Raw genomic sequence first — 13298 nt, forward strand, 5'->3', positions numbered from 1 at the left:
ACACACAGACCCACGCGCGCGCACACATGCACACGCGCACACGCACACACACACATCCACACACACACACACACACGCGCACACACATGCGCACACACACCCACACCCGCGCGCACACACACACATCCGCACGCGCGTGCGCACGTGTTGCTCACAGTGGGACTCACCATAGCCAATCACCGCGATCACCCCGAAGATGACGAACCAGAAGAGAATGCCGGCGGTGAACCGTAGCAAGAGGATGAAGAACAAACTGACGATCATGGTGATGACCAAGCCACTGGGGACAAACACAGGGAGGTGACATTAAACCTAGCCTTACTAAATGTTAGGTCTTTGGCTGGCAAATCACTTCTAATTAATGACTTAATTATCAGGCACAGCCCTGATTTTACATTTCTAACAGAGATTGGGCTGGACCAAAACAACAGTGTAGGAGTTCTTATTGAATCAGCTCCTCCTAATTTAATTTTGTAAGTGAGACCAGGATAAAGAAACCAGGGGGAGGAATAGGCGGTCTGTTTAAAATTCTTATCAGTGTAAGCAGATATCACCAGGAACATTCGCATCTTTTCAATATCTTGCTCTTCAGTTGAAATCCTTCCATCATGCTTTATTTTTAACTATACAGGCCACCAACTTATCGTGCAACCTTTTTTGATGACTTCGCTGAACTACTGTCCATTGCTTGCATTGGTTTTGACTGGGTAGTCACTATTGGTGATTTTAATATTCATGCTGATAACCCCAAGTCCGGTAGTGCTAATGAACTGTTCTGCAGCCGAGACAATGATGGACTGATACAGCATGTGACGGGGCCCACACACAGAAAGGGTCACACCCTCGACCTACTCATCTCCAAATGTCTTAACACCTCTGAGGTTGTGATAACCAATTGTTGCTCTTTCAGATCATTTCTGTGTTTTCTTTAAAATTACGGTCTCTAATCACTAACGCTCAAACAGAGGTAATCACAAAATGGTCTATCACTGAAAAGACTGAGGTATTTTTCACACAGACCTTTCCTCCCACACCTGCCTTTTCTCCGGACTCTGTCAATGACCTCGCAGACCATGTCAACTCTAAAATTACAGATGTCATTGATGCAATCGCCTCTTCAAAATTAAATGCAGTTTCTGGGAAGGAAAAAGCACCATGGAGAAACACCTCGCTGGTTAAACTCCAAAAACGAGTGTTGAAAAGCTGAACACACAAAAAATGCTGGTGAACGTAGCAGGCCAGGCAGCATCTCTGGGAAGAGGTACAGTCGATGTTTTGGGCCGAGACCCTTCGTCAGGGCTCACTGAAAGAAGAGCTAGTAACAGATTTGAAAGTGGGAGGGGGAGGTGGAAATCCAAAATGATAGGAGAAGATGGGGGGGGGGGGGAATGGAGCCAAGAGCTGGACAGGTGATTGGTGAAAGGGATATGAGAGGATCATGGAACAGGAGGCCCAGGGAGAAGGAAAAGGGGGAGGGGAGGAAAAGCCCAGAGGATGGGCAAGGGGTATATTCAGAGGGACAGAGGGAGAAAAGGAGAGAGAGAAAAAGAATGTGTATGTATGTGTGTGTGTGTATATATATATATATATATATATATATATATATAATAAATAATGGATGGGGTACGAGGGGGAGGTGGGGCATTAACGGAAGTTAGAGAAGTCAATGTTCATGCCATCAGGTTCATATACTCCTCCTGATTCTTGATTCCTAAACATTAGGGAAGCTTCTTTCTTCCTCTTATAAGACTATAAGATATAGGAGCATAAGTAGGCCATTCGGCCCATCGAACCTGCACCGCCATTCAATCATGGGCTGATCCAATTCTTCCAGTCATACCCTCTCCCCTGCCTTCTCCCCTGCCTTCTCCTCATACCCTTTGATGCCCTGGCTAATCAAGTACCCATCTATCACTGCCTTAAATATTCCCAATGACTTGGCCTCCGCACCGCTTGTGGCAACAAATTCCGCAGATTTACCACCCTCTGACTAAAGTAATTTCTCCGCATCTCAGTTCTAAAAGGACATCCTTCAATTCTGAAGTCGTGCCCTCTTGTCCTAGAATCCCCTACCAGGGGAAATAACTTTGCCATATCTAATCTGTTCAGGCCTTTTAACATTCGGAATGTTTCTATGAGATTCCCCTCATTCTCCTGAACTCCAGGGAATACAGTCCAAGAGCTGCCAGACGTTCCTCATACAGTAACCCTTTCATTCCTGGAATCATTTTCATGAATCTTCTCTGAACCCTCTCAATGTCAGTATATCCTTTCTAAAATAAGGAGCCCAAAACAGCACGCAATACTCCAAGTGTGGTCTTACGAGTGCCTTATAGAGCCTCAACATCACATCCCGGCTCTTATATTCTATACCTCTAGAAATGAATGCCAACATTGCATTCGCCTTCTTCACCACCGACTTAACCTAGAGGTTAACCTTTAGGGTATCTTGCACAAGGACTCCCAAGTCCCTTTGCATCTCTGCATTTTGAATTCTCTCCCCATCTAAGTAATAGTCACAAATCCATTAATAACATAGTCTAAATCATTGACATACATTGTAAAAAGCAGTGGTCCCAACTCCGACCCTTGTGGAACTCCATTGGTAACCAGCAGCCAGCCACAATAGGATCCTTTTATTCCCACTCTGGTTTCTGTCGACCAGCCAATGCTCCATTCATGTGAGTAACTTCCCTGTAATTCCATGGGCTCTTATCTTGCTAAGCAGCCTCATGTGCAGTACCTTGTCAAAGGCCTTCTGAAAATCCAAGTTCACCACATCTACTGCATCTCCTTTGTCTACCCTGCTTGTAATTTCCTCAAAGAATTACAATAGGTTTGGCCAGGACGATTTTCCTTTCAGGAAACCATGCTGGCTCTGGCCTATCTTGTCATGTGCCTCCAGGTACTCTGTAATCTCATCCCTAACAATCAATTCCAACAATTTCCCAACCACTGATATCAGGCTAACATCTATAGTCTATAGTTTCCTTTCTGCCACCCTTCTTAAATAGCGGAGTAACATTTGCAATTTTCCAGTCATCCGGTACAATGCCAGACTCTATTGATTCTTGAAAGATCATTGTTAATGCCTCTGCAATCTCTCCAGCTACTTCCTTCAGAACCCGAGGGTGCATTCCATCAGGTCCAGGAGATTTATCCACCCTCAGACCATTAAGCTTCCTGAGCATCTTGACGAGATGCCACACATCTCTTATCAACCACGATTCCTCCACCCTTCTATGCTCTCCCAGCCGCAACTTCCATATTTCCATTGTGCATTTCCCGGGTACATTATTCCCAGTTTATTCTTCCAGGTTCCGAATAGCATCATAATTCTCACTCCCCCAATTAAATACTTTCCCATACTGTCTGCTCCTATACCCATCCAAGGATCTGGTAATAATCAGGGAGTTGTGGTCACTTCCTCCAAAATGTTCCCCACTGAGAGATCTGACACCTGACCTGGTTCATTGCCTTGCTCCAGATCCAGTATGGCCACTCCTTTAGTCATCCTGTCTACAGTTGTATCAGCAATCTTTCCTGGACACACCTAGGCTAGCAAATTCCATCACATCTAAACTTTTTGCGCTGAGGAGGTGCCAATCAATATTAGGGAAGCTAAAGTCCCCCACGACAACCACCCCGCAGCTTTACAAAATCTGCTTCCTGTTCTGTTCCTCAGTGTCTCTGTGGTTATTGGGGGGATTCTGCAGAATACTCCCAACAGAGTGATTCCAGTTTCCACCTTCCATCTGCACTGACTCAGTAGATAACCACTCCATGACGTCCTCCCCTTCTGCAGCTGTGATACTATCTCTCACTAGCAATGCCACTCCCCCATCTCTTCCACATTCCTCCCTGTCCTTTAACCCAGAACATACAAGAGCTATTCCTGCCATTGTGACAGACAAGTCTCCATAATGGCCACAACGTCGCAGTTCCATATACTGACCCACGCTCTATGTTCATTACCCTTCTTCCCGATACTTTTTGGCCACTGTTCACAGAGGTCCCCCATTGTGTCCATAGACACTGTGTGCACCATCTCTACCCCTCCCACAGTGTGACCCTCCCTCAGTACCACGCCTCCCACAGAGTGACCCTCCCTCAGTACCACCCCTCCCACAGTGTGACCCTCCCTCAGTACCACCCCTCCCACAGTGTGACCCTCCCTCAGTACCACCCCTCCCACAGTGTGACCCTCCCTCAGTACCACCCCTCCCACAGTGTGACCCTCCTTCAGTACCACTCCTCCCACAGTGTGACCCTCCCTCAGTACCACCCCTCCCACAGTGTGACCCTCCCTCAGTACCACGCCTCCCACAGTGTGACCCTCCCTCAGTACCACCCCTCTCACAGTGTGAACCTCCCTCAGTACCACCCCTCCATAGTGTGCCCCCCACCTTGGGAAGATTCTGGAATTATTCTGGCATCCCTGGAGTGGAAGCTGAAATTTGATCTGGGATTCTTGCTGCTGAATCCAGAGCACAGAGCCTGGTTTAACCCACCCTGCGGAGACACAACAATGTCTTGTCCTATCTGGCCAGTACTCACATCAAAATCCAGAACCAAGAGTTGGTGTAGTCCTCAAATATCTTCATCCCAACCTCCCGAGCGTCAAGCACGTAATTTATTCCCCTGTAATGGACGGAAGGTGGGTTACATTTCTCACTCAATACCAGGCTAAACGTTAGGTAGATAGCACGATCAGTTCAGGGTGAGAGGTGTGGGTTAATAACGTCTCCATGTGGAAAGCACAGCATTAGAAGTGGTTCAAGCAAGATTACAGACAGCAGCAGTGTACAGACCCTCAACTTTCCTTTAATTCACTCCCTTTCTCATGCTGCTCAGTGGGTAACTGTGGGAGGGACAAGTCACCAACCGAAATGCACAGTTCAGAGTACATGTACTTTGAACTTTAAACTTCTGTCTAAACTGCCCCTATCATAGTGCAGCATCCGTCCCTCAGTATCACCCCTCCCACAGTGTGACCCTCCCTCAGTAACACCCCTCCCACAGTGTGACCCTCCCTCAGCACCACCCCTCCCATAGTGTGACTCTCCCTCAGTACCACCCCTCCCACAGTGTGACTCTCTCTCTGTACTGCACCCGTGGCTGTTAGTGTGATGCCAATAGGCCAACAAATCTGTCCTAAGTAACATTCCACCAAATTCAGTCTTGCAGTGATCGGATAACTGCCCCTGCAGATCAAAGGGCTCCTGCCTCTAAGCTCTGTGACACCCACAGTGCAGATGTGGGCAATGTCTATAAACCCCAGCACTGCTATGATCTCTTGCTGTGAGGCAGTTTGAACCGCAGCTGATTAGTCGTTAAAGAATTAATGCCTCCCTGGGGAAGTGCCAACAGTGTGCAGGAAGGCCGGGTTAGTCCAAGGGTTCCAACGCTGAGGGCAGCCGCGACCAGAAAATGGCATTAGCATTGCAGCAGCTGTGGAGCACGTTGAGGCTTGCGAAAGTCACTACGCAAATGTAAACCTTTCCTTTCTCCCGCAGTCAGCGCCCCACCACATACTCTCCCCATATCCCCTTTCTCAGTCGCTATCCAATTCTGATAGTTCTCCGTCTGGTATGGGGGGCGGGGGAGGGATGCGCTGCACAGGCTCAGAAAAACTTGCAGAGAGTTGTAAATAGCCAGCCCAGTCATGGGTTCTAGCCTCCCCAGCATCGAGGACACCTTCAAAAGACAGCACCCATCACCCAGTGCCCTCTTCTCATTTCTTCCACTGAGGAGCTACAGGAGCCTGAAGACACACACTCAACATTGCAGGAACAGCTTCTTCCCCTCTGCCATCAGATTTCTGAATGAACTATGAGCCACGATCCCTACCTCACTATATTTTTTAATGCTCTCCTTTTACACTCCTCCTTTAAGTTTTTAATATATATTTCTTATTGTAATTTATAGTTTTTTATTGTTACGTATTGCACCGTATCACTGCCTCAAAACAACAAACTTCATGACGAAAACCTAATCATGATTCACTGAACACACTGTCTTGCACTGCTTACTGAAATAATTTTTATATATATATTTCATATTGTAATTTATAGATGTACCATTATAACAGTGCAATGTACTGGTGCCACAAAACAACAAATTTCACACCGTGTGCCAGAGATTCTGATTCTGATTTCAATTCTCTCTGCACTGATATAACACCATAAGACCATGGGATATCGGAACAGAATTAGGCTCCACAATTTCATCATGGCTGATCCAATTTTCCTTCTCAGCCCCAATCTCCTGCCTTCTTCATGCCCTGACCAATCAAGAATCTATCAATGTCTGCCCTAAATATACATAAAGTGTTTGCCTCCACAGCTGCCTGTGGCAAAGAATTCCTCAGATCCACCAGTCTCTGGCTGAAGAAATTCTTCCTCATCTCTGTTCTAAAGGAACTACACTCTATTCAGAGGTTGTGTCCTCTGGTTGTAGTTTCTCCCACCATAGGAAACGTCTTCTCCACATCCACTCAGTCAAGGCCTTTCATCTTTTGATAGGTTTCAATAAGGTCACCCTTCATTCTTCTGAATCCCAGTGAATACAGGCCCAGAGCCATCAAATGCTCTTCATATGACAAGCCATTTAATCCTGGAATCATTTTCATGCCCCTCCACCTATCTTCATATTGTCTGCAAACCTTTCAACAAAGCCATCAATTCCATCACCCAAATCATTGACATATAATATAAAAGGAATTGGTCCTAACACAGATCCCTGTGGAGCACCACTAGTCACCAGCAGCCAGACAGCCAGAAAAAGACCCCACTCTTCACCTCCTGCCAATCAGCCACTGCTTTATCCATGCTAGAATCTTACCTGTAATACCATAGGCTCATTGCTTGTTCAGAAGCCTCATGTGTGACACTTTATCAAAAGCCTTCTGAAAATCCAAGTACAAAACATCAACCAATTTTCCTTTGTTTATCCTGCTTGCTACTTCTTCAAAGAATTGCAACAGATTTGTCAGGCGATATTTTCTCTTGGGGAAACCATGTCTCTTTTATTATGTGCCTCCAAGTGCCATGAGACCTCATCCGTATTAATCGTCTCCAACATATTCCCAACCACTGAGTTCAGACTAACTAGCCTAGAGTTTCCTTTCTTCTTCCTTGCTCCCTTCTTGAAGAGTAAAGTGACATTTGTAATTTTCCAGTCATCTAGAACTATTCCAGAATCTAGTGATTCTTCAAAGATCATTACTAATGCCTCCACGATCTCTTCAGCCATCTCTTTCATAACTCTGGGGTGTGCACCATCTTGTCCAGGTGACTTATCTACCTTCAGACCTTTTCAGTTTCCCAAGAACCTTCTCTCTAGTTGTGGTAACTTCACACACATCATGACGTCTGACACCCAGAACTTCTACCAAACTGCTAGTGTCTTTCACTGTGAGGCTGAAGCAAAATACGTATTCAGTTCATCTGCTATTTCATTGTTTCCCATTAGTACCTCTCCAGCATCATTTTCCAGGAGTCCAATAGCCACTCTCATCTCTCTTTTATACTTTATGTATCCAGAGAAACTTTTGGTATCCTCTTTACTACTTTGACTAGCTTACCTTTCTATTCTACCTTTACCTTTTTCATGACCTTTTTAGTTGCCTTTTGTTGGTATCTGAAAGCTTCCCAATTCTCTAACTTCCCACTAATTTTTGCACTATTATATGCCCTCTATTTGGCTTTTATGTTGGCGTTGACTTGCCCTGTTAGCCATGGTTGTGCCATCTTTCCTTTAGAATACTTCTTCCTCTTTGGGATGTTTGTATCCTGTTCCTTCCAAATGGCTTCCAGTAATTCCCATCAGCTCTATGTGGCTATGTGGCTCTGCCATCATCCCTGCCAGTGTTCTTTTCCAATCAATTCTGACTAACTCCTCTCTCATGCATCTATAATTCCCTTTACTCCACTGTAATACTGACACATCTGATTTGAGCTTCTCCTCAAATTTCAGGATGAATTTGATCATATTATGATCACTTACTCCTAAGGGTTCTTTACCTTAAGCTCTCTAATCAATTCTGGTCCACTTCCCAACACCCGATCCAGAATAGCTGATCCTCTCATAAGCTCAACCATGAGCTGCTCTAAAAAGCCATTTCGTTGGCACTATAGAAATTCTCCATCCTGTAATCCAGCATGAACCTGATTTTCCCAATCTATCTACATGTTGGAGACTATTGTAATATTGCCCTTTTGGCATACATTTTCTATCTCCCATTGTAAATTGTAGGCCACGGCCTCATTACTATTTGGGAGTCTGTATATAACGCCCATTAGGGTCTTTTTACCCTTGCATTTCCCTAGTGCTATCCACAATGATTCAACACCTTACCACCCCATGTCACCTCATTCTAATGATTTGATTTCATTTTTTTACCAACAGAGCAATGCCACCTCCTCTATCTTCCTGCCTGTCCTTTCACTACAATGTGTATCCTTAGACATTAAGCCCCCGGCTATAATCTTTCAGCCATGATTCAGTGATGCCCACAACACACATGCCAATCTGCAACTGTGCTGCAAGTTTATCTACATTATCCATATACTGTGCATTTTGATGCAACACTTCAGTCCTGTATTCACCCGTTTTGATTTCATCTGCCTTCTACATTGCAACTCATCCTGTTGACTACAATTTTGCCCCCTCAACAGCCTCTCCTCACTACACTTTGCCTCTGTTTGTAAATCAGCTACCTCATCCTCAGCACTATCATCCACCTTTCCTACGATTCTTCTTGCATTGAAATATATGCAGCTCAGGACACTATTCACACCATGCTCAAACTTTTGATTCCTAACTTTGTCAGACGTCTTACCAACATCTGCCTTCACCACCTCTCCACTAACAGTTCTAGCACTCTGGTTCCCAGACCCCTGCAACTCTAGTTTAAACTCCACCATGCAGCATTAACAAACCTTCCCTCAAGGATATTAGTCCCCCTCCAGTTCGGGTGCAAACCGTCCCTTCTGTACAGATCCCACTTTCCCTGGAAGAGAGGCCAATGATCCAAAAATCTTATACCCTTCCTCCTACACCACCTCCTTAGCCACATAGTAAACTATATAATCTTCCTAGTTCTGGCCTCACTAGCACATGGCATGGGTAGCAACTCTGAGATCAGAACCCTATGCAGAACCTCGTCACTCATCCTAACCATGTCTTTGGTACCTACATGGACCACGACTTCTGGCTGTTCACCCTCCCTCTTTAGAATGCTGATCACTCAATCTGAGATATCCCAGACCTTGGCACGAGGGATGCAATATACCATCTGGAAATCTCGTTCATTCCTACAGAACCTTCTGTCTGTTCCTCTAATGAAACCCCTGTCACCACACCGTGCCTCTTCTTCCCCCTTCCCATCTGAGTCACAGAGGCAGTGTCAGTTCCAGAAACCCGACCACTGTGACTTTCCTGTTAGGTCATCCCCCCCCCAAAGTGAGATACCTGTTGTTGAGGGGGACGGTCACAGAGGTACTCTGCACTGGCTCCTTCACCTCTTTCCCCTTCCTGTCACAATATATCTGGTCTTACAAAATTGATTGAGCATTTTAAGGGGGTGATGAAGATAATTGATGAGGGAGGGCGGTGGTCAAGGGATTCAGCAAGATGTAGATCAGTTGGACTTCCCTTTCAAGGAGCATTGTCAACAGTTTTGGGCCTCCTATCTCAGAAAGGATGTGTTGTCATTGGAGACAGTCCAGTGGAGGTTCACGAAAATGATTCCAGAAATGAAGGAGTTAACCTATGAGGATCATTTGGCAGCTTTGGGCATGTACTCACTGGAATTTAGAAGGATGCAGGGGGGGATCTCATTGAAACCTACTGAATATTGAAAGGACTAGATAAGGTGGATGTGGCGAGGATGTGTTCTCTGGTGGAGGTATCCAGAACTACAGCACAGCCTCAAAATTGAGAGACGACCTTTTAGAACAGGAGAGATCATTTCAGCCAAAGAGTAGTGAATCTGTGGAAAACTCTGCCACAGATTGTGGTGGAGGCCAAGTCCATGGGTATATTCAAAGCAGAAGTTGATAGATTCCTGGTTGATCAGGGCACCAAAGGATCTGATGAGAGATCAGGTGGATGGGGCTGAGTGGGAGGAATCCGGGATCAGCCAAGGTACAATGATGGAGTGGACTCATGGGGTGAATGGGCTAATTCTGCTCCCATGTCTTATGGTCTTATGAAAGTGAGGGCAAGAAATGGTAGATTTCTCACTTTCGGGTACTCTGCTGTTCTTGTTCCAGGTGTTTTTGTTTACTTGTTTTTTTTACTATTTGTGAGGTTTGATTTTAGCACTTCGACACTGAACTATCTCTGTAGCTGTGGTCTACAACCATTGGTACTCACCCTGACAGTGAACTATCTCCCTAGCTATGGTCTGCAGCCATCAGGCTCTGCAACGTTCAAAAAGTTCAAAGTAAAGGTTTATCAAAGTACATATATGTCACCATATGCATCTCTGAGATCCATTTCCTTGCAGGCATACTCAATAATTCTATAGAATAATAACCATAACAGAAGCATTGAACAATCACGTCAACGTTGGTGTTTCACTAGTGTGCAGGTGACAACAAACTGTAAATACAAAAAGAAAGAAATAATAATAAATAAATAAATATGCAATAAATATTGAGAACATGAGATGATGAGCCATTGAAATTGAGTCCACAGGTTTTGGGAACAGTTCAGTGTTGGGGTGAGTGAAGTTATCCCCTCTGCTTCAGAAGCCTGATGGTTGAGGGGTAATAACTGTTCCTGAACCTGGCGGTGTGGGATCTGATGGTTGAGGGGTAATAACTGTTCCTGAACCTGGTGGTGTGGGACCTGATGGCTGAGGGGTAATAACTGTTCCTGAACCTGGCGGTGTGGATCCTGAGGCTCCTGTACCTCCTTCCTGATAGCTGAGGGGTAATAACTGTTCCTGAACGTGGTGGTGTGGGTCCTGAGGCTCCTGTACCTCCTTCCTGATGGCTGAGGGGTAATAACTGTTCCTGAACCTGGTGGTGTGGGACCTGATGGCTGAGGGGTAATAACTGTTCCTGAACCTGGTGGTGTGTGTCCTGGACCAGCTTCACTCAGCTCAGTGGCTCTGTGGCTGTGGATCTGCTTTCAGGGACTCTGCGCTTCATGTTCTGTGTTATTTGTTTACTTTTTATTGTTTGCACAACTTGTTCCTTTTTCCCACACGTTGGGTGTATTTTTTTGCTTTAAACAGGTTCTATGATGTTTCTTTGCTTTGTGGCTACCTGCCAGAAGATAAATCTCAAGGTTGCATATTATATACATACCTTGTTGATAAATGTACATTGGACTTTGAGAACGAGTTTAATCCAGGCAACCATATTTCAGTTTGGGAGGTCAAACGTACACAGTGAATGCCAGGTCCCTGAGCAGCACGGTTTTCAAGATATCGTCGGTATCTGGTGACTCTGCGCGTGCTCTCCCGAACAAACAGCCCTCTACACTATCCTATACCCGAGAAACCCTTCTAAGCTTCCAATCTGCTACATCTAGCAAGATCAACAACACCCTGGCGAAGCTACTGACCCAGCTGGAGATCACCGCGCCAGAACTGCTTCTTCAACTCCGGACCGCACCTGGACCCGACCAACGAGGCCTAGTCCAAGGCCCACCACGCTCCCGGAGACCCGCGGCCTGCTACCGTGCCGGTGCACTTGGAGACGCGGCCCATTCCGACCAGCACCTCTCCGGAGCAGACGACCACACAGAAGTGACGTCGGAGACCTCAAGGTGCCCCAGACGCTTCCCCGCAGCGACCACCGTAAAGCCCTGTTGGTGGCCATCCACGGCTGCCGGAAGTAAGGCCTCCGCCACTGACCTCGGAAATCGAGCCCAAGGCTCGGCTGGAGCGGAGACCTCCGCAACCGTGACTCGGCTTAAGGACTTGTTTCAGCCAGGAGCCCGGCCCTCCGGGACTAAGTGTCGGCTTCGGGACCCGACCCAGTCGACAGCCTGGGCCCCCGGCAGCAATAAGTGGCAGCAGAGCCTCCCCCGTTACTCGGCCCGACCTGGAGCGTCCGACGACGCGACCCGCCGATCGATCCCCGCAGGATGTGTCCACCAACCTCAAACAGCTGCCAACAACACACTGCATCAATGGAAACCTGGAAAGATGCACTATTTACTGAGGAAGCGTGGGAAAAGAGTGCTGGTCATATTGAAGCTGAGGGGCTTCAGGGTCCCTATGCCCACCATCCTACTAGCTAATGTGCAAGCCATAGAGAACAAGGTGGACTCACCTACTGCAGGGAGACGCAGAACTTCTGTGTATTCTGTTTCACCGAGACCTGGCTCTCCCCTGCCGCCCCCAACTGTGCCATCCGACCAGAGGGATTTTCAATCCATCGGATGGACCGCACGGCGTCTTCGGGCAAGAAGAGGGGATGTGGTGTCTGCCTACTGATCAACACTGCGTGGTGCTCAGACACAGTGGCACTGACAAGCTCCTGCGGCCCAGACTTGGAACACCTGTCAGTGAAGTGTCGTCCCTACTATCTGCCAGGGGAATTCACCTCGGTCATACTGACAGCGGTCTACATTCCCCCCCCAGGCGGACGTGGAGTGTGCTCTGAACATACTGTATGCCAACATCAGTGAACTTGAGACCAGGTATCCGGAGGCTTTGCTCATTACAGCCGGGGACTTTAACCAGGCCAACCTCAGAAAGGCGCTGCCAAAGTTATACCAACATGTCTCCTGCCCCTCTAGAGACCCGAATATACTTGACCACTGCTACACAGCAGTCAAGGATGCCTACTGTTCCGTCCCATGACCTCACTTCGGAAAATCGGACCACCAGGCCGTACTCCTCCTCCCGGCTTACAAACAGAAACTGAAGCGGGAGGTCACGGTGTCAAAAGTACTGTCGCGTTGGACGAAGGAAACGGATGAGGTCCTCCGTGACTGCTTTGAATCGGTGGACTGGTTAGCATTCAAGGATTCGGTAGCTAACCTCAATGAGTATGCCTCAGCTGTCACGGACTTTATCTGGAAATGCACAGAGGACTGTGTGTCTTGCAATACGATCCGGGTATTCCCTAACCGGACACCTTGGATGAATTATGAGGTCAAGTCCCTTTTAAAGGCTAGAGTTGCTGCTTTTAGGTCCGGGGATACCAGTCGCCTCATGGAATCCAGGCGTGAACTCCAGAAAGCCATTAAGGGAGCCAAGAGGCAATATCGAGCCAAGTTGGAAGCCCAGGCTAACCAGAGGGATGCCAGTAGACTATGGCAGGGTCTAAATG

At 46.9% G+C, this 13298-nt stretch overlaps 1 protein-coding gene across 6 annotated transcripts in view; it reads right to left on the bottom strand.

Moving 5' to 3' along the window:
* slc44a5b (solute carrier family 44 member 5b) overlaps positions 1 to 13298 on the bottom strand; it is a 196793-nt gene that overhangs the window by 58584 nt on the left and 124911 nt on the right. For all 6 annotated transcript variants that reach the window (XM_072273265.1, XM_072273269.1, XM_072273266.1 and 3 more), the window contains 2 exons: positions 4558 to 4641; positions 168 to 280 (listed from right to left, as the gene is read on the bottom strand). In XM_072273265.1, coding sequence (XP_072129366.1) covers positions 168 to 280; positions 4558 to 4641 — 197 coding nt within the window. The remainder of the gene's footprint in view (positions 1 to 167; positions 281 to 4557; positions 4642 to 13298) is intronic.

The sequence above is a fragment of the Mobula birostris genome, chromosome 12, assembly GCF_030028105.1.
Source record: "Mobula birostris isolate sMobBir1 chromosome 12, sMobBir1.hap1, whole genome shotgun sequence".
Classification (NCBI taxonomy): Eukaryota; Metazoa; Chordata; class Chondrichthyes; order Myliobatiformes; family Myliobatidae; genus Mobula; species Mobula birostris.